The sequence below is a fragment of the Mobula birostris genome, chromosome 12, assembly GCF_030028105.1.
Source record: "Mobula birostris isolate sMobBir1 chromosome 12, sMobBir1.hap1, whole genome shotgun sequence".
In the NCBI taxonomy this organism is placed as follows: domain Eukaryota; kingdom Metazoa; phylum Chordata; class Chondrichthyes; order Myliobatiformes; family Myliobatidae; genus Mobula; species Mobula birostris.
Window position 1 is genome coordinate 79,607,310 of NC_092381.1, and position 21,314 is coordinate 79,628,623.

At 38.3% G+C, this 21,314-nt stretch overlaps 1 protein-coding gene across 2 annotated transcripts in view; it reads right to left on the bottom strand.

Annotated features, from left to right (window-relative positions):
* Nucleotides 1–21,314, bottom strand: part of cdc73 (cell division cycle 73, Paf1/RNA polymerase II complex component, homolog (S. cerevisiae)) — a 329,568-nt gene that overhangs the window by 72,845 nt on the left and 235,409 nt on the right. For both annotated transcript variants that reach the window (XM_072274186.1, XM_072274187.1), the window contains exons 12-13: nt 19,008–19,043; nt 18,654–18,741 (exon numbers count right to left, since the gene is read on the bottom strand). In XM_072274186.1, the coding sequence (XP_072130287.1) occupies nt 18,654–18,741; nt 19,008–19,043 (124 nt within the window). The remainder of the gene's footprint in view (nt 1–18,653; nt 18,742–19,007; nt 19,044–21,314) is intronic.

Below are 21,314 nucleotides of genomic sequence, written 5' to 3' on the forward strand. Positions count from 1 at the left end.
AGGAATAAAGGAGTTTATTCCTTCATGGATCTGTTCCAAGAAGGCCGATTGATGTCTTTTGAGAAATTAGTAACTAAATATTCTCTTTCATACTCACATTTCTTGCAATATCTTCAGGTCAGACATTTCTTACAAGAATATTTAAGTAATTTTCCATATATACAAGATTCTGACCTGTTAGACATTATTTTAAAAATGAATCCTTTAGTGAAAGGTTTTATTGGGAAAATTTATAATTACAACAGTACAATTATCCTTTACTTAAGATTAAGCAAGATTGGGAAAGAGAGCTTAACATGACCTTGATAACAGAGGATTGGTTGCGAATTTTGAAGTTGGTTAACTCTTCTTCGATTTGTGCCAGTCACTCTCTAATTCAATTTAAAATTGTACATTGTTACTATTTGACAAAGGAGAGACCATCTAAAATATTTCCTAATGTTGATAGTCAGTGTGATAGATGTAAATCTGAGACAGCTATATTGACACATATGTTTTGGTCGTGTTCTGTATTGAAACAGTTTTGAAAATCTATTTTCTCTACAATTTCTAAAGCTTTAAAAATTAATTTACCACTTAATAAATTGACAGTTCTGTTCGGTATAATCCCTCAATATATCCATGCTATTTCTATATCAGACCAACATGTAATTGTATTTCTCACATTATTGGCCAGAAGAGCTATTTTATTGAAATGGAAAGATGCCTCTGCTCCCACTTTGATACAATGGTTCTCTCAGGTGATGTTATGTCTTATTTTGGAGAAAATCAGAAGTTGAACTTTTGATCCTGGATTTGACTTTGAGAAAAGGTGGGGTTCTTTTGCCCGCTACTATCATTTGATTTGAGTTAATTAAGATGGTCCCCTTCTGATTCTTGTTTAAATGGATTTGGTTGGCGGATTGATGTTTTTCTTTTATGGAAGCTTGTATGGCGTATAGCTCTGGGGTGTGCTCCCAATGGGACTTCTTTTCCTGTTTTTTTTGTTAGTAGGGTTTTTTTTGTTTTAGTTAGTAGGGTTTCTTTTTGCCTTCTTTCTTTTTTCCAAAAAAAATAGTATTAACATTTTGTTTTTTCTTATTATTATTGATATATTGATTAGCTTTGTTAATCAGCTATTTGATAATTTAATTTTTATTGTACAAGTCGACATGTTGACTTGATTACTTTAATGGTTTTTGTTGATTTTCAATAATAATTAATAAAAAGATTTAAAAATGAATATGTCCAATAATTACACACAGTTAGTTATTGACTGAGAACAGTGAATGTGGATGTCACCATTTTTAAATTAAGTAAATTTTATATTGAATATAAGATTTAAAAACTGTTTGACAGGTTAAAGGGAATGGACATGTCAAGAGACTATCAATGCTGCACATTTAGAAGATAATTTTTCTCATGTTTTCTCAACATTGTTGAAAAGGACCAACATATCAATGGGAAATCTGTTGTGGACTATGGAGAAAACAATATTGGAAGAGACATTATTGCAATACAATTAGAAAAATTACGCACTCTCTGAATATGACAAATTAGATTAGAATAGATTTTCGAGATTGAAAATGTTTAATGAAGAAAGAGCAATTCAAAATGTCAGTTTATGGCAGGACAAGACCTGATAAGACAAATTCCTAACCCACCTGGACAAAAAAGACACGTATGTTCGAATGCTGTTCATAGACTACAGTTCAGCATTCAACACAATCATTCCTCAGAAACTGATTGGAAAGCTGAACCTACTGGGTCTGAACACCTCTCTCTGTAACTGGATCCTAGACTTCCTGACTGGGAGACCTCAGTCAGTCTGAATTGGAAGCAGCATCTCCAACACCATCACACTGAGCACAGGGACCCTCCAGGGCTGTGTGCTCAGTCCACTGCTGTTCACTCTGCTGACCCACGACTGTGCTGCAACACACAGCTCGAACCACATCATCAAGTTTGTTGATGACACGATCGTGGTGGGTCTCATCAGCAAGAACGATGAGTCAGCATACAGAGAGGAGGTGCAGCGGCTAACGGACTGGTGCAGAGCCAACAACCTGTCTCTGAATGTGAACAAAAGAGAAGAGATGGCTGGTGACTTCAGGAGGACACGGAACGACCACTCTCCACTGAACATCAGTGACTCCTCCATAGAGATCGTTAAGAGCACCAAATTTCTTGGTGTTCACCTGGCGGAGAATCTCACCTGGTCCCTCAAAACCAGCTCCATAGCAAAGAAAGCCCAGCAGCATTTCTACTTTCTGCGAAGGCTGAGGAAAGTCCATCTCCCACCCCCCATCCTCACCACATTCTACAGAGGTTGTATTGAGAGCATCCTGAGCAGCTGCATCACTGCCTGGTTCGGAAACTGCACCATCTCGGATCGCAAGACCCTGCAGCGGATAGTGAAGTCAGCTGAGTAGATCATCGGGGTCCTCTCTTCTCGTCATTAGAGACATTTACACCACACGCTGCATCCATAAAGCAAACAGCATTATGAAGGACCCTACACACCCCTCATACAAACCCTTCTCCCTCCTGCCATCTGGCAAAAGGCACTGAAGTATTCGGGCTTTCACGACCAGACTATGTAACAGCTTCTTCCCCCAAGTCATCAGACTCCTCAATACCCAGAGCCGGACTGACACCAACCTACTGCCCTCTACTGTGCATATTGTCTTGTTTATTATTTATTGTAATGCTTGCACTGTTTTGTGCATTTTATGCAGTCCTGGGTAGGTCTGTAGTCTAGTGTAGTTTTGTGTTGTTTTTTTACATAGTTCAGTGTAGTTTTTGTATTGTTCATGTAGCACCATGGTCCTGAAATACGTTGTCTCGTTTTTACTGTGTACTGTACTAGCAGTTATGGTCAAAATGACAATAAAATTGACTTGACTTGAATTCAGGAATAGAATTTTGGGGAAGACAAAATGCCCTGGTACATGTTAGAATGAGTAGGTGTTTGCAAGAACACTTTTGTGAGGAGAGGACTCTTGATGGCCAATATGAAAGTGAAGAATGACTGCTAAGCACCATTCTGCTCAAACTTACAAGAAAGGAAAAATGAGGCAAATTTATGATGCAAAAAAAGCAACACCGGGATTAAAAATCCAAAGAATTTATAAACTACTGCTGAATATATTTGTAGGATTTTATAGCTAAGGAAAGATCAATCTGAAATATTAGCTCATTAACATGTCTCAATAAGACATCATTACACCATTGCACTCAGACTCATTCTCTGAAATCAACTTCATAGTTGTAGTTGAAAAGGTACTTTGCACACAGAAATTTAGTGAAAATACAGAGTAATGTTATAACCAACAAGAACTTGATGATTTGGTGATCTCTTTATTGACCTTCTATGTGATGGAATTGATTTTAGATATTCAAGTATAGTTTGGAAGTCTAGAGAGCATTGTTAAAAACACTCTAATTAGACTTTGCATGCTTTACTATTTGATAAGTAAATATACTTAGTTTGCTGTTAATCTTGCTCACGTGAAGTTTCACAGTTCCCACTCATTGGCTGATACAGTGCTGCCAATCGTCAGTGATCAAACAAAGGTCTTCTCCAGTAATAGATCAGATTTTTCAGACAACTTGCCTGAATGACTAGGCTCAAGATTAACACAAAGTGTATATGGGCTTATGAGCCAAACTTCAAGACTTCAAGCAGCCATTTATTCACGTCTGCCCTCCTTTACAGAACATCTTCGGTATCTTACTGAGACATGCAGTTTAAAATGGTTAACTATTCAGAAAGCAAAAATTAAACTTAAATCACATATAAATGATTAATTATAGGATGAGAAAACAGGAGGATTAAATAAAAGTGAAATAGCATAATTTCCCAAAAAAATTTTTTTAAAGATTTCATCATTAACAAATACTCTGAAGAATGAACTGTCCTGGGTCCAGTACATAGATGCAATCATAAGGAAAGAGTAACAGCACCTTACTTTCTTAGGAGGTTAAGCAGGTTCAGCTTGTCATCCAACTTCTACAGATTCACTATTAAAAGTATCTTGACTAGTTGACTAATCTGTTATGGCAATTTGAATATGCAACAACTTAAAAAGCTGCAGAGTGCAGTGAACTCTGCCCAATACATCACCAGCACATTCATCCCCATCATTATCAGAATCTACAGGAGGCACTGCCTCATGAAAGCAGCTTCTATCATCGAAGATCTCCACCCTATGGGCTATGTCATCTTTTTAGAGCCACCATATTCAAGAACAGCTACTTCCCTTCAACCTTTGGTTCTTGAACAAACAGTACAATCACCCCAGCTTAGCAACACCAATGACCAACTTGCACTAAAATGCACCTTCAAATTAATTGTAATTGTTTTCTTTTAAATTTGGCTATAACCAAAGTTTTATGTTTTCTTATGAATATTTCTTATACAATGCTCTATACCTATGGTGCTGCTGAAAGTGAGTTTTTCATTGCTTATAAATATGTACTTGTATATGAAAATAAGCTCATCCTTGACTTTACTGAAGTGTTTTGGAGTATTTAAGTGCTCCAAATTAATTTGGAATTAAAACATCTAAAATATGATCACTCTGTAATACTATCACATTATGACATTAAGGAAGAGCAGCAAACACTTAAGGAAGCAAATCCCATATGAGCCTTTATTACAAGGGTGTTCATTTAAGAAATAGTGAACTATTGTTACAATTGTACATGGTGTAGGTGAGTCCACAACAGGATGATTGAAAACAACTCTTATTTAAGAAAGGATTTAGGAAGTACAAGAGATCCATTAGGCTAATTGTTCTCTCCTACAGAATTTATGTGAAAAAAATATATATAACCATAAAACTTACTTTCTTTCAATGCATATTTTTTGATGCATGTACAGATCGTTTAGCTTCACATTATGGAAAATGGAAATACGGACCATCTTCTAGGAACATAATCCATTCTTAATGCTAAGGTCATCGGTATCACCTTTTATATGCTAGAAATTTCAATACAGGTAGCCCCCCATTTTCCAAACGTTCGCTTTACGACACCTCGCTCTTATGAAAGACCTACATTAGTTACCTGTTTTCGCTAACAGAAGGTGTTTTCACTGTTACGAAAAAGGCAGCGTGTGCCCGAACAGCCAAGCTCCTCCCCCGGAACTGCATTCTAGCTGCCATTGCTTAAACACGTGATTTATCTCAATTTATTTCGTGCATCTGTTAGCAAGATGAGTTCTAAGGTATCAGAAAAGCCTAAAAGAGCTCGTAAGGGTGTTACACTTAGCGTAACACTAGACATAATTAAGTGTTTCGATCATAGTGAACGAAGTAAGGACACTGTCCACGCGTTGAACTTGCCTGCGTCCACCATTCACACTATTTATACGCAGAGAGAGAATTTTCAAAGCTGCCGATTTTACTGTTGGTTCTGCTCGTAGCAATGTGGTCTCACTTAGTCGGCATCCAATAATGGATAAAATGGAAAGTCTATTGCTTGAGTGGATTGACGGGTGTACAAAGCGTGGTGTTCCGTTAAGTTTTCTTATACTTAAGGAGAAATCAGTCAGTCTTTTTAATAAGCTGAAACAGAAAGCACTGGATGATGGTGACGAAAGTGTTGTGAAAGTGGAATTTAAAGGTAGTCATGGGTGGTTTGATCGGTTTTTGAGGTGAGGGCAGCTTCATAGATTAACGTTTACCGGAAAGAGCGCTTCGGCTGGTACTGAAGCTGCCGAAAAGTTCCCAGCAGAACTAAAGAAAGTAATACAGAAGGTGTTTATTCATATAAGCAAGTGTTAAACTGTGACGAAACTGCAATTTATTGAAGTCTTCCCGATTCCAGTAAGTGAAACTACACTGTACATACATTATTTCTACTTTATATAGGCTGTGTATTTTTATGTGTTATTTGGTATGATTTGCAGCTTCATAGCTTAAAGGTTACCGGAGAGAGTGTTTCTGCCAAGAGCACTTCCACCGACAGTGCTGCCGTGAGATTTTCGCTGCGCTAGACAGCACCGCAGAGAAGTATTTCTACTTTATATATGCTGTGTATTTACCATATCATTCCTGCTTTTACTATATGTTACTGTTATTTTAGGACTTATGTGTTATTTGGCATGATTTTGTAGGTTATTTTTTGGGTCTGGGAACGCTCAAACATTTTTCCCATATTAATAAATGGTAATTGCTTATTCACTTTACGACATTCCGGCTTACGAACCGTTTCATAGGAACGCTCTACCTTCGGATAGCGGGGGAAACCTGTAATAAATTCCCTACTGGAACAATCCCAAGAAATCTAATACTGTCAATAACAAATTTTCTAATACAATTTCAGACTTCAATGCAAACTTGGCTTAATTTGATCTCCCTCCAAGTAAGAACAAAAGGGAGGGTCATTATCAATAGCAGCAAAGTTCTTCTTCAGTTTATTATTAAAAGATCAACAGGGTTAAGCAGCTAAAGAGAACTGAGGAAGTGCATACAACAAAAATAAATCACACCCAGAAATGTCAGCAATCATGATGAATATTTAACTTTTATTTGCCAAAGCTTCTCTAACCTTGCCTCACAGATCACTTGCATAATTGCAGCTGTCGATTTATTTATCCTTTCCTGTATCTTTTTAATGCCCAGTCCTTCCTCACATAGTGAACTGTATTCAGTATCTCCATTTGATCAACACCAATAGCAAATTCAGAATTCCTTCCTGACAATCACTCGTTTCTAACTATGCTGCTCCTAACCCTGTTCACAATCCCTATTCTTCCTGCATTCACAATGATACCTTCATTAATCTATCCATCACAGCCCCCTTTGCAAGCAAAGTGTTTACATGAAAAATGACAGATGAGGGTTCAATGGTTTAACATTAGAGAATGTACAGTATAGAACCTAAAATTCTTACTTTTTGCAGACATCCACAAAACAGAAAAGACCCAAAGAATGATAGAAAATTCAGTACCCTAAAACACCTGTCCCCCTCCCTCTCCCACAAATAAGCAGCAGCAAAAGCATCAACCCTCCCCCGTATTTGCTCCAGCAAAAGCACTGACACATAGTCTATTTTTGTTCATCGATGCAAGAAGCTAGGAGGTGATGGGTAGAAGAGGCAAAGGGCTAAGGAAGATAAAATCTGATAGAACAGGGCAGTGGATTATGGGATAAAAGGAAAGAGGTGGGAAAGCAGAGGGAGGAAGATGTGGCGGATGGGCAAGTTATCAGGGTGGGGTAGAGGAAAAAGAAGTATTTGGGTCAGAGAGATAAAACAACACAAAAGGGGGAGGGGAGGCAGAAGGGAGTGGTTAATGGAAGCTAGATACCATCAGGTTGGAGACTACCATGACAAAACATGAAGTTTTGTTTTGTTCCTCTAGTGTGTGTCTAGCCACAACCTGGCAGTAAAGTAGGCCATTGGTATACACATCAATGCACGAATGGGAAGTGGAATTATAACAGCTGGCCACCAGGAGATTCTGGCTGTTACGGCAGACAGGATGAAGGTACCTAATGAAGCAATTCCCTAATGTGTAATGGGTATCACCAACAGATTATCTACTAACATTGTTTACAAACCAAATGACTTCCAGTTACCTTGACTACAGTTCTTCTTATCACGTCATTTGCAAGGATGCTACCACCTTCTGTTATTTCCTTTATCTCTGCCACATCTGTTTTCATGATGAGACTTTCCATTCCAGGACATCCAAAATGTCATTTTTTCCCCAGGAAACAGGGTTTCCCCTCCACTGCTATAAATGCAGATGTCATTCGCATCTTTTCCACATCTGCCCTTGCACCACTTGCCCACTCTACATAATAGAGATAGGTTCCCCTTCTTCACACCTACCATTACACGAGTTTCCACATCCAACACATCGTTCTTCACAACTTCCTGCATCGCCAACATGATCGCACCACCAGATACATCTCTCCCCCCCCCCCCACCTTCACTTATTGGATGAATCTCTTTCTCTGCAAATCTCTTGTCCTTTCCTCCTTCCCCACCAATTCCACTCCCCGAGGCATTTATGCCTGAACTGTCTCAAATGTTACACCTGTTCCTACATTTTCTTTCTCAGCACCATTCAGAGGCCTAAACAGTTCTTCTAGTGAGGCAGCACTTCCCATGTAAATCATTAGTATCACTTTCTAGATCCTATGCTCCGACTGTGACCTGTGCTACATTGGGGAGCCCCAATGCAACTGGAGAGGGAATGGGAGGGTGGGGAGGCAGAGAAAGTCACTGCGTCACACACCTTCGAGCTGTTTGCCTCATCAGCCAGGATCTCTCAGTGGCTGGACAACTTAATTTCACTTCCCATACCTACACTAACACTTTTGTCCACAGCCTCCTGTACTGCCAAACTTAGGTTTAGATGTATTTATTTATCACATGTACAATGAAACACACAGTAAAATGTGTCATTTACATTAACAACCAACACAACCTAAGGGTATGCTGGGGCACCTGACAAGCGCTGCTACGTATTCTGTCACTAACACAGCATGCCCACAATGTTCAGCGAAAGAACACAAGCAACAACAACAAAACACCAGCAATAAAACATAATAACAACAAAAAACAAACCCTTTTCCTACTTCCCAACCACCCACTCACTCACACATAACCCAGGACAGGCTGTCTCCAACGCCCAGTTCCTGGCCTGGACTTGCAGTCATCGGGTCCCGACACAGAAACATGTCAAGCCAGGGACTTTGACCATCGAGCCTCACTTCTGGATTCACCAATTTCGGTCTTGGATTTCAGGCTTCGGCCTTTGGTATTGACCCCAAGTCCTGCTGATCACAGGAATTTGAAGCCCGGATCACAAACGCTGGACTTGCACAGACTCCAAGCCTGGGACTCGCAAACCTGGAGTGCCACCTGTGCTGTGCCTCCAGTCCGCATGGACATCTGATCCCTGGACTCGCTGACCTGTTCACCAGCGACTTTTCATTTACTGCCCCGATCGTTAACTGCTCTCATCCCTATCCTTAAACCCTAACCTGTCTCTTAACTTCCTGCACTGCCTCCAAAACCATTCCCACAATACTAGACACAGACTAGTGGAACAGCACCTCATATCCCATTTTGGTCATCTCCAATGCAGATTCTCACATTATCCCTCCTACTTATCTTTCTCCCTTTCATCTGACTTCACCTGTCTGCTTGTGCTCCTCCCCTCCCTCACCCTTTTATTCTGGCCTCTTTCTACTTCCGATGTTTTTTCTAGATTTTAGTCTCAGTCATGTGGCCAACTGGTTAAGGCATTGGACAAGCGACCTGAAGGTCGTGAGTTCGAGCCCCAGCCGAGGGAACGTGTTGTGTCCTTGAGCAAGGCATTTAATCACACATTGCTCTGCAACCACACTGGTGCCAAGCTGTATGGGTCCTAATGCCCTTCCCTTGGACAATATCGGTGTCGTGGAGAGGGGAGACTTGCAGCATGGGCAACTGCTGGTCTCCCGTACAACCTTGCCCACGCCTGTAACCTGGAGAGTGATGACTTTCCGAGCGCAGATCCATGGTCTCACAAGACTAACGGATGCCTTTACTAGTCTCAGTCCAAAATGTCCTCTGTTTATCTCCTTCCATAAATGATGTCCAACCTGCTAAGAATCTCCAGGATTTTTATGTTGTCCTTCTATAACCAGCCTCATGTCATGTGCATATATCTGGAGATTTTAGATCATTGTGCAACATAGATTTTATTTTTTTAATTGCAAAGATATGAACAGTTAAAATCAGTTAAATATTTGCAGTGATTTTCTAATTATAATTCAATAACACATGAAGAAACGCATTCAGGGCATTAATGAAAGTGACACACCCAGCAGGTAGCATGAGAAAGGAGAAGACAGAGCTTGGTAGAGGTACAAATATGGTTGGGAGTGCAAGAAAAGAGTTAAGGGGTCTAGAATATAGTAAGTGTGCTTGGGTTTGAACATATTAGAAATGACTTCCAAGATATGGAAGTAGTATTAGTGGGATGTAGTACGCATTAAATCCTTGGGATGGATGGTGGGGGGAGGGTGTAAAGAGGGCAGCTGGGTGTTAGTGTTTTTCGGAGGATTTTCCTGAAATAGAAAGATTAGTGGTCCAGTGCATAAAGCAAGAAGCCTGCAACAGATGTGATTCACCAAAGCAGTGAGTACACGAAGTAGCATACTAATATTTGTTTGGAATGAATAGTAAATTATAACCTACAGGAGAAGGAAGTAAGATGCAGGAATACCATGAAGCAAGAAGCATCGGTGCATTAGACCACTGGAAAATAGGTGCATTAGACCACTGGAAAATAGGTTCTTTAAGCCTAAAGGAAAGACAGGCAGAATTGTAAAAGACATCTGAAAACTACAAAACTGGTTGAAAACTGATTACATAAGGATATTCAAAATAGTATATCATCTGTGAAATTATGCAAGAGAAAAGGAAAGCTAATTGGAACCAATTCAGTGAAGATCATCTAGCCCTAAACCTGAAATGGGCAGGTTGTCTTATGAGGAAAGTCTGGATCTTTCCAAACTTGTATCCAGTGGAGTTCATAAGATTGAGAGGTGATGACTGAATTACATAAAGACCTGCAAGATCTTGACAGGATGGATTTGAAGAAGGTGTTTTCTTGAGGAAGAATCTATACTAAGGTGCTAATACTTAAAAATACAGAGAGACTTTATTTAATAAATAATAAACACTTAAGACAGAGATAAAAGAAGATACTTGCTCACTTTGGGCCATGAATCCTTGTTATTCTTACCAATAAGTGCAGTGGATAGAGACTGTAATTAATTTCAAGGCAGAAATAAATTGGTTCTTCATAAGCAAGGTTAGTAGGTTACTGCTGATAGATTGGAATGGAAACTTGAGGTTACAGTCAAATCAGCCATGATCCTATTGAACGGCAGGGGCTTTAGTAGCCTACCTCTACTCTTGATTTGCTTGGTAATATATTCTAAACACCGTCTTTCTAAAGAGTGTCTGGTCTTGGCTCAATTCAGTATTATCACTGTGCTACCAACTACCCTGCTGATGTCATTCTTTTAAATTATTTCAGCTTCTTGATTTGATCTGAGTTCAACCTGCATTTTTCCAAAGCCTTTAACTGCACAATCTGCAATTTTTTCATGCTTAATAACTGGGTCGGTTATACTGATTAACTTTTGTAACTGGTATAAGAATCAAGTTCCAATAGGCACATTTGTCTTGACACATTTAGTCTCATATTGGTGATAGAGAAATGCCTCATATATAATTTATTGTTTTGTTTGTTCCTCTAGGTTTTGCTCTTCAACTGGTTTCTTACGTTATCTGGTATGAAAATATATCCCTACTAGTCATCAAATTTCAACCTCATTTACTGAAATCTAGACACTACAGTTTGCATAAAAGTTTCATTTGCATCGGTAAATTACAATTTCTTTAAGATCTTGACCAGACAAATGGATGCAGCAAGTCACACTCAAGCAGAAACAAATAGTTTGACTAGCTATTGTGTGAGTTTTTACGTCACATATAATTAAAAACCCCTACATTGCTAAATGTATATAGCAGTATTCCGTTATACATCAGATTTCTTATGCAACATCTCCAGGAAAAAAAACAATGAATGGAAGTGCTTCCAAAACCTGATTTTGCATTTCAGCAAATAAATTTCATCCAAAGTAAAAAGAAACTCCAGTGTCTGTTCCTGCCTTTAGAATTTTAAACATTTATCTGTATGTTGTCAAGTAAAATGTTCCAGTACATATGAATCTGCTACATTCCATAACTAGAGCTCAAAAAATCTTTTTAATGATCTAAATCAAAATGTATTAGATTGTGTATTGATTAAAAAATTAATGCACATTTTGCAAGTTAATCTTTTAATGAAATATCATGACATTTATCTCAACATGCACTATAAACTCTGCCAAGACAACAGTTTCATTTATCAATGCCATGTAAACTAATTTTCTAAATTATTTTCATTCCAAACTGCAGCACAATCTAGTTACACCATTATTTATTAATACATATATTATTGTTGACCTCAACTGTCATACTGAGATGGTATGTTGTTTTAATAATTGATTCATAACTATTGTTTTAAGTTATAAAATACTATAGATTCTACAGAACTTAGGACAGATCTCAGAAGGAACTGCTCTCCCAGAGAGCTGTGAATCTGTGGAATCCTCTGCCCAAGGAAGCAGTAGAGGTTACCTCATTCAATGTATATTTTTGCATTCTTGGGCAATTAAGAGTTATGGGGACAAGATGGGTAGATGGAGCTGAGTCCACAGCTTAATCAGCCATGATAATATTGCTGGACGGGGTAGGTTTGACAGGCCAGGTGGCTAAACCTCCCTGTATTTCTTAAATTTTTATGCCAACCAAGCTTACTTTATTCACTAACATTGAGACTTCATATCCAAGATATAAAAATGAACTTGTATCAAAGTGATGGTTATATGGTCCATTTCATTCAAGTAATCAGTATTATAGTATTCCTTAATCTATGTTTTCAAGTATATGACATATATCTACATGTAACAGGTGTATAGTCATATATTTCAATACACACTGCTGTATTGACATCACAATACACCTTATTATCAAGTAAAGATCTTCCTCACGTATGCTGTCAATAAAAATATTATAATGTTGGAAACACATTACCAACTAATAGTAACCTTGTGATAATTTCACATCTTAAAAACAGTTTCCAAAAAGTCATGGATCAACAGCGATTTTCCTTAACTGACAGGGCTAGAAAATAATGCTTATAAAAGTAGATCAGGAAGAAATTTGGTTAATTTTTTTTAACATACAGTGGATTCAGTTAATCGGGCCATCAGTTAATCATGGCAGCTGTTTATTTGGGACACTATGCCACTTAATTGGGATAGGAGACTGTTGCCAAACAGTTTCTAACTAGCATCAGTCACGTGCACTTAGCTGGCTGTTAGACCCTACACAGTGCTTACAGCAGACAATTTTTAAATAGCGTCAGTTGCGTTTGTCAGTGTTCAAACAGCAGTGATGTTTGTCACTGAAAGATGGCGAGAAATGAGCAGTAAGACAATTCACAACTGTTCTGATCATTGCAGTTCTAAGCATTCAGGCTTAGAGATGCCAGAAATGGCCAGGAGTGAAAATAAAATGATTTCACTACTTCAACAAGGTAGGAACTACAATAAATTTGAAGGTATTGCCAATCATTTTGAGTATTACAATAAAAATGAAGATTTGGAAGATATTACCATCTAAAACATTGTCTGAAGGCAGTCCATTATCTGCACTAGGTGATTGCATTGATTTTATTCATTACAGTCAATCAAAAGAACTTGGCAGATGAATTCCCCCATCAATAACAAATTGGTATGAATATGCTGTTTTATAGTACTGTAGAGATATTGGCAATGTTCTAAGTTGTCAGTATTTTATTTAAATACAGAAATGGTTGCTCACTGAAATGGTAGTTTGTCTTTTTTATACCTTTCAACTATTTTCATGAAACTTCAGCTAATTGGGTCAGCCGTTTAATTGGGCCAAAATAAACTAGTCCCCATGTGTACCAATTAACCATAATCCACAGAGTTCCAAAATAGGTAGTTTCTTTCTAGGAACAGGCCACTCACTTGTTTTTCTGTTTCTTGCTGCTTCTGACCAATTCCACCTACTGTCCCAGCAAAATTGATTTCCTCTACACATCTGGATTACACTTCCAAACTCAACCAACCTCATTCATGTTGCTATCAAACAAAAGGGAAAAAAAAGTTTGGTCAGGAGTCACCTCAGTGCAATGGGATTGTTTTGAACGCACTGATTGATAACAGAGTTCTGGGCACTGGTGATAGAACGATATGTTGTCATTAGTTTGGGGGTGTGGTGCAGCAAGAGCTGTGCTTTCCCATGCCATCAGGAAGACAAAAATGGGATTACATACAGAAAATCTACAGTTGCCTCTGTGAAACCAGGAACACATAGCGCATGTGTAGAAGAAAAAGAATTTCAGGATGTATATTGTATATATTTCTCTGACATTAAATGTACCTTTGAAACTTTTAAAACAATATAAGCAGAGTAAGTAGAAAATACTTCAATAACTTCCAATTTTAGAAAATTAAGACTGTGGTTTCATTTTAAGCAGATTACCTGCACTTATCAAGTTTTATACAGATCCCCAATTGGAGGAATCATTGATTTCTTCAATAAAGGACACACAAAAATCCAATACATATATAACCTCTAAATTACAATGTTACCTAATAAGTTACATTATCATGAAGAATGAAGGGGTATGCTGTATGTCATTTGTGGTAGAGTTCGCACATCTTTTCAAAATTGAAGATAAATTTATGGCACAGTATTTATTTTCCTTAAAAAAAATTAGGATTATTCTAAAAGGTTGTACAAGTGGTCCTGTGAGTCCAAAGACAAGACATTCAATCCTATGTGGGAGGTTACAGGCTATCTGTTTTCTGACTGAAAACGTTTGATTCTTGAGAAGAACAATTCTTGGTGAACTACAATTCAAGGAACTGCCTTCAAAGGAGTTTTGTTCGCCAATGACAAATGTTTTAGCAACATGAGAAGAATGACTGCTACCTTTATATGTCAAAAGCAAACCTAAAATGTTGTATGCTTTCTCTAAAGAAATAGAACAGCAACAAGTCATTTACTCCATAGAACCACAGAACCGTAGAAACTACAGCACAGAAACAGGCCTTTTGGCCCTTCTTGGCTGGGCCGAACCATTTTCTGCCTAGTCCCACTGACCTGCACACGGACCATATCCCTCCATACACCTCCCATCCATGTATCTGTGCAATTTATTCTTAAATGTTAAAAAAGAACTTGCATTTACCACCTCGTCTGGCAGCTCATTCCATACTCCCACCACTCTCTGTGTGAAAAAGCCCCCCCTAATGTTCCCTTTAAACCTTTCCCCCCTCACCCTTAACCCATGTCCTCTGGTTTTTTTCTCCCCTTGCCTCAGTGGAAAAAGCCTGCTTGCATTCACTCTATCATAATTTTATATACCTCTATCAAATCCCCCCTCATTCTTCTACGCTCCAGGGAATAAAGTCCTAACCTATTCAACCTTTCTCTGTAACTGAGTTTCTCAAGTCCTGGCAACATCCTTGTAAACCTTCTCTGCACTCTTTCAACCTTATTTATATCCTTCCTGTAATTTGGTGACCAAAACTGAACACAATACTCCAGATTCGTCCTCACCAATGCCTTATACAACCTCATCATAACATTCCAGCTCTTATACTCAATACTTTGATTAATAAAGGCCAATGTACCAAAAGCTCTCTTTACGACCCTATCTACCTGTGACGCCACTTTTAGGGAATTTTGTATCTGTCTTCCCAGATCTCTCTGTTCCACTGCACTCCTCAGTGCCTTACCATTAACCCTGTATGTTCTACCTTGGTTTGTCCTTCCAACGTGCACTACCTCACACTTGTCTGTATTAAACTCCATCTGCCATTTTTCAGCCCATTTTTCCAGCTGGTCCAAGTCCCTCTGCAGGCTCTGAAAACCTTCCTCACTGTCTACTACACCTCCAATCTTTGTATCATCAGCAAATTTGCTGATCCAATTTAACACATTATCATCCAGATCATTGATATAGATGACAAATAACAATGGACCCAGCACTGATCCCTGTGGCACACCAGTAGTCACAGGACTTGTACTCCATGTACAAGTATTCTGAAACAAATTCTACTTCTTTGCTCCTTCTAACAGCTTACCTACTTTAAAATTCTCTGATCTTTCCTTAAAAAATACATTTAGACCTGTTTCAACTCTTCAGTAAGGGAACGGACAATTGCTCTCCGAATTTTCTCATGATTTCACCTACTCAGTCATTTTAACATGGGTGGAAATCCTGCCCATGATCCTTACTATGAAAATGTAGGTGAATGGCTATGGAAATTGACTCACAGAAAAGCAAATGTTAACTCAAACTTTTCTATCTATGAAACCTAAAATTAGCAAATACATCACAATTTCTGTAGATTTCAGCTTCGAATATCAATATGTCATTGCATGTAACACTTTATCTGTTAAGTATGAAATTCAATTACCCACCTGCAATTGTGAAATATTACTGGGAACATTTCGGTGATACCAAAAGTATTTTTAAAATCTATGGTCTTAACATTAAATCAACTGATAACAAGGTTAAATAGACATGAACAGAAAATCGTTACATACTGCATAAGATGTCACTTTCACCTTTATCTCTCAACTGTTGCATTGTCAAATAAACTACTTTCTTTGTATCTTGCTAATTAATGGCATTGCATCCATTGCTGAAATACTCAGTTTATTATTGTTCAAATACTTAAACGGGCCATTGGAAATACAAAGCAATATACACAAACTGCTGGAGAAACTCAGTAGGTCAGGCAGCCAGGTAGCACCTATGGAAATGAATAAGCAGTTCACCTTTCAGGCAAGACCCTTCTTCAAGACTGGAAAGGAAGGGGGAAGATGCCAGACTAAAAACGTGGGAGGAGGGGAGGAAGGACTAGCTAAAAGGTAATAGGTAAAGCCATGTGAGTGGGAAAAGTAGAAGTCTGGAGAGGAAGGAATCCAACAGGAGAGAAGAATGGACCTTGGGAGAAAGAGAAGGAGGAGGAGCACCAGGGGAAGGTGAGAAGAGGTAAAAAGCTAGAGTGGGGAAGAGGAGGGAAGAGAGAGGGATTTTTTTTAAAACCGGAAGACCATAAGACATACAATAGGACAAGAGAAATCAATACTCATGCCATCAGATTGGAGGCTACCCAGACAGAATATGAAGTGTTGCTCCTCCACCCTAAGAGTGGGTTCATCTTGTGGGTGAACAAGATGGAAGAGTGGGATGGTGGGAAGATGGCAGCGCGATGCAGCTCGTAGCGGCCACTCCGGTGGTGATGTCTGTTATTTGTCAAGTAGGATGTCGTGCACTATCCTGATTTGATGGAGACAGACGTGAGAACACGGAGGAACATCTGGTGAAACTTCTGAAATGCCTGCTTCGCTGCTGCTGTTGCTACTGTGTGGTCCAGAATCTCCGGAGGGGGAAGGCCCTGAGTCCTCAGCTTTGCTTGTTGCTCGGCGGGCGGGGTCGAAGCGCTCGGCAGAGGATGGAGCTCAGAGAGGCTGTGTCGGAGGGACTGGTCGGAGGCTTGAAGTTTTCGGACGGACTCAGAGTCCACTGCGGTCGGCTGCTTCCAATGGTGCTGCATCGGCGAGTTGGCGGCGCTTGGAGGTTCATGGCGGGGAGAGTTTCTCCCTTCTGCCGCCTGCGTGGGATGATGAGTCTATCGGGACTTTGAGACTTTCTTTTTACCGTGCCCATGGTTTGATCTTTATCAAATTATGGTATTGCTTTGCACTGTTGTAACTATATGTTATAATTATGTGGTTTTGTCAGCTTTAGTCTTGGTTTGTCCTGTGTTTTCTTGTGATATCATTCTGAAGGAACGTTGTATCATTTTTTAATGCATGCATTTCTAAATGACAATAAACGAAAACTGAACTGAACTGATCTTGGCACAACAGAAGGCCAGGGACCAACACGTCAGAATGCGAATGCGAATAGGAATTAAAATAGTTGGCCACTGGCAAATTATGCTTGTAGCAGATAGAGCAAAGCTGCAGAGGAAATACAATCCCAGACTGTGAGAAATACTCAGTTGCCACTGTAGATAATTGACCTCACAACAGGTCCTCAGATAACAACATCTAGGTTATACTTCCTTAAATACTAAGTTTCAACATGTAATTATAATCAACACTAACAAAAAACACTTCCAAAACTGAATAACTCAGATTAACTATTAAAAGTTGAATTATAACAGTAAAATCAACTCAATTAGAAACAAATGCTTTGTCTAAAGGGAAAATATCCTTTCTGCATTCTTTAATGGTCAATTTAGATTATCTCTTCAATGGTTTAAGTCTTTCTTTTGCACTGCACTCTTCATAATATTTTGTAATACTTTACAAGTCAACTGTACAGTCCTGTTTGTTATCTTAAAATTGAGCATATTCGACAATTCATGTTACATTGTTTTGTAACTTCAAAGCTCATTCAATCCAATTAATCATGCTGATTTATCCTTCAATTATATTCCATAGAAATCCATCAATTTACTTTCCAGAATTCATTTAATTTGCTAGAACAAATATTTGAGAACTGCATCTATATTTAATATTCTTTATAGCACTCAGAAATATAAATAAATTGTGCTTAAATAATCCACATCATCAATACTATCAAAAATACCTGTATTTATAGGTTAAAAATGTATAAACATTCTTTTAAAAAAATCACGCGTTCATCATAACTGGTGATTTAAAGCACGGTATAAAATTTTGTTGAAATTGGTTTTCATACTTTTCACAAAAATAAGATTCAACTTATTTTTCCAAGTATTTCTGGGATTTTTCCCCCCTGGAGCTTAATCTTTATTTTGACTCCTCGACTACATAATGAAAATGTTAAGAAACCTAATGTAAAAGTAATGTCCTGGGTAAGCCATAGATTCAAAAAAAAAAGGCTCTATTTATTTGAAGTGTGAATTCCATAACATTTGCCTATATTCATATAGATTCAATCAATCTCTCACAACTTTCAGTCTCAGGATTTATTTTACAACAACATAAAATACTTCCCAAATTATGCAACTTACTTTAAGTCCTGTAAAAGATCCTTTGCATTCAGCATGGTAATTAAAGAAGTGGTAGCTGCAGGAATAATAATGATTGGAGTTCGAGAGCCTGGAAGGAAGAGAGAAAACTATGAGATTTTTTACTATCCAATGACAGCTGGGACTGAAAATAAGTTTTTTTCTTTAGAAAACATTCAACACAATTATAACACTGTCCTGATTCATGCAATTTAAAAACGCAAAGACTTCTACCATTTATTATACCAGATTCTAAAGTACAGAGTATCGTCCAGAAAATTTTTACCACAATATTTCTTGGCTGCAGAGGTGCAAATTAAAGCAAAGAAAGTACAACTGCTAAATCATGCCTCTTACCCTTCTTTTGATTTGGTGGGGGCCTTGCTTGTGAAACTGTTGGTGGAAAAAGATTAAAGATAGGATATTGTTACAATATATAGATTAATGGAATAAAACTGGAAATAACCAATATGCATTACATAAATATCCAACCATAGTTATACAAAATATTTTGCAAATTTGCTTCTGCGCATTACTTCTTTTGCCTCAAAATATTCCAAAATTTAACCAAAATACATTTAATATAGTTACATACTTTGCACTAGGTCTATTATTTGAGGAACCAGTCCCCAAACAATCAGACATCTTAGTGGAAAAATCAAATTATTTTTATCAAAAATTCAATGGTGCTGCAAGTGGAGGCACAAGAACTGCTAACAGGAATGCTTCAGTATTTTTTCCATAATGACACCAATATTTTAAATAATTTTGTTTAAAAAAGTTATTTTGAACAAAATGTGCCACTAATAACTTTCAAAAAGCATCATACTGCAAAAGGCAAAATCCCAAAAAAGTGATACAAGTAAAAATCATCCCTAAGTTATCCATGGATGTACAACACACAACTGTCAAAATGTGTTATGTGACTGTCATGTGAATCCCTCTAATAACTTGGATTACAACATCCACTGATGCTGACTGGTTGAACTTAGAATTTGCATAATTGCCTAATGTGAATAATTCAGAGTGTATTTATTTAGAAAAGGATCAATGTAATATCTTTATAAAGAATAAAACAAATGTACGTACATCTGATATGCAAATATTCTGAAACAAGATTAGAATTATACTTTATTAAAGGAAATAGAACGTACATTAGATTACAAAAATTATTGTTGCTCCTCTCTTCAACTTATTTCCGCTTGGTGGCACGATAATATCAGCGCCGGACTCCGGAGCCAAGGTTCCCGAGTTCGAATCCGAGTCAGGTTGAGCGTTGAGCTAACAACTCGGCCTCGTAAAAACAAGAATAGCTTGCTACGGAAACACCGTCATGACGGTGCCCCGATAACTCCACTGCCAAGTTAAGGGCTATTCTTCTTCTTCTTCTTCTCCTCCTCCTCTTCAACTTGTGGCACATAGAGCAGAAAGTCTGCTGTTTCTTTAGCATTTGTCTGCTTCCTACGAGACCGAGTTGCTAGCTCGACACTCAACTCAGCACGGATGAAAAGTGTGCAAGGAGCTGGCCAGATTCAAACTTGGGACCACTTGTCTTGAAATCCAGTGTGGATGCCACTGCACCACCAGCTAGCTACTCTAATGTATAACAGAATAGTATTAGCCATAACTGAAATGCCATTTAACACATGACAAGATTGTAAAACTGACAGACTGGTGAAATACCAATTCAGCTCAGGAATTTTAAATGGAGATGGCTGCCCCAAACCTAAACACAATAGATTATCTGCATGCTGGAAATCTTGAGCTTCACTCATAAGATGCTGGAAGAACTCAGCAGGACAGGCCGTGCCAATGGAGGGAAATGAACAATCGATATTTTGGGCCGAGAACTTTCATCAGGACTGGAAAAGAAGTGGGCAGAAGCCAGTCCCCTCCCATCAGATTTCTCCTTCTTCAGCCATTTGTCTCTTAGATGTTGCTAAAGAGACAGCAAACATTATTCTGTGCTTCCATCCTTCCAAGTCAGCTTCCAACCCACAGTTCATTTTGTGGACCAAGATGAAAAATGCTCATGTTTCTTCAAAAAAGTTCAGACGAGCAATCTTAAAGAAGAGGATGGATCAGTAAAATGTGTTAAGGTTTTACAAGTCCTCGAGTGCTAAATTAAATAATTTAAAGACAACAGATAATACAGGCTGCTATAATTACCTGTCTTCTATCTCAGAAATGTTAAATGACAGCAAATGGGAGAGTCTGGATCAATGTGTGTAAGAGCAAGTCTGTTTGTTTAAAGCAAGTAAAACTCCTGAAAATGATGGCCTGGCCATGCTCTGCTTAGCTCTGCACCCGATCAGCCCACACCTGCTGAAATCTACAACAATATGCATCCAGCTGGTGAGGTTTCAGAATCCACAAAGGCAGATCATCAGAAACTGGCAGAGCATCTCATTGTCACATGTCACATCAGATTATGACCAAGGTCACCACCAATCAAATCAAACCTGGTCTAAGCTTAGTGCTTTACCTGTCAGGAACTTCTCTGGCAGCCATGTATAGCTCAGTGATTGATCACCTCCATATAGAAAAAGAAGTGTGAATAGTTGCCATTAGTTTGGACCAGTAGGTTGCTCATATATATGGTCAATGATGAACAATTTTTTGCAAATTGCCTATTTGTTTAATGATGGTTAAAACCTTATGGAA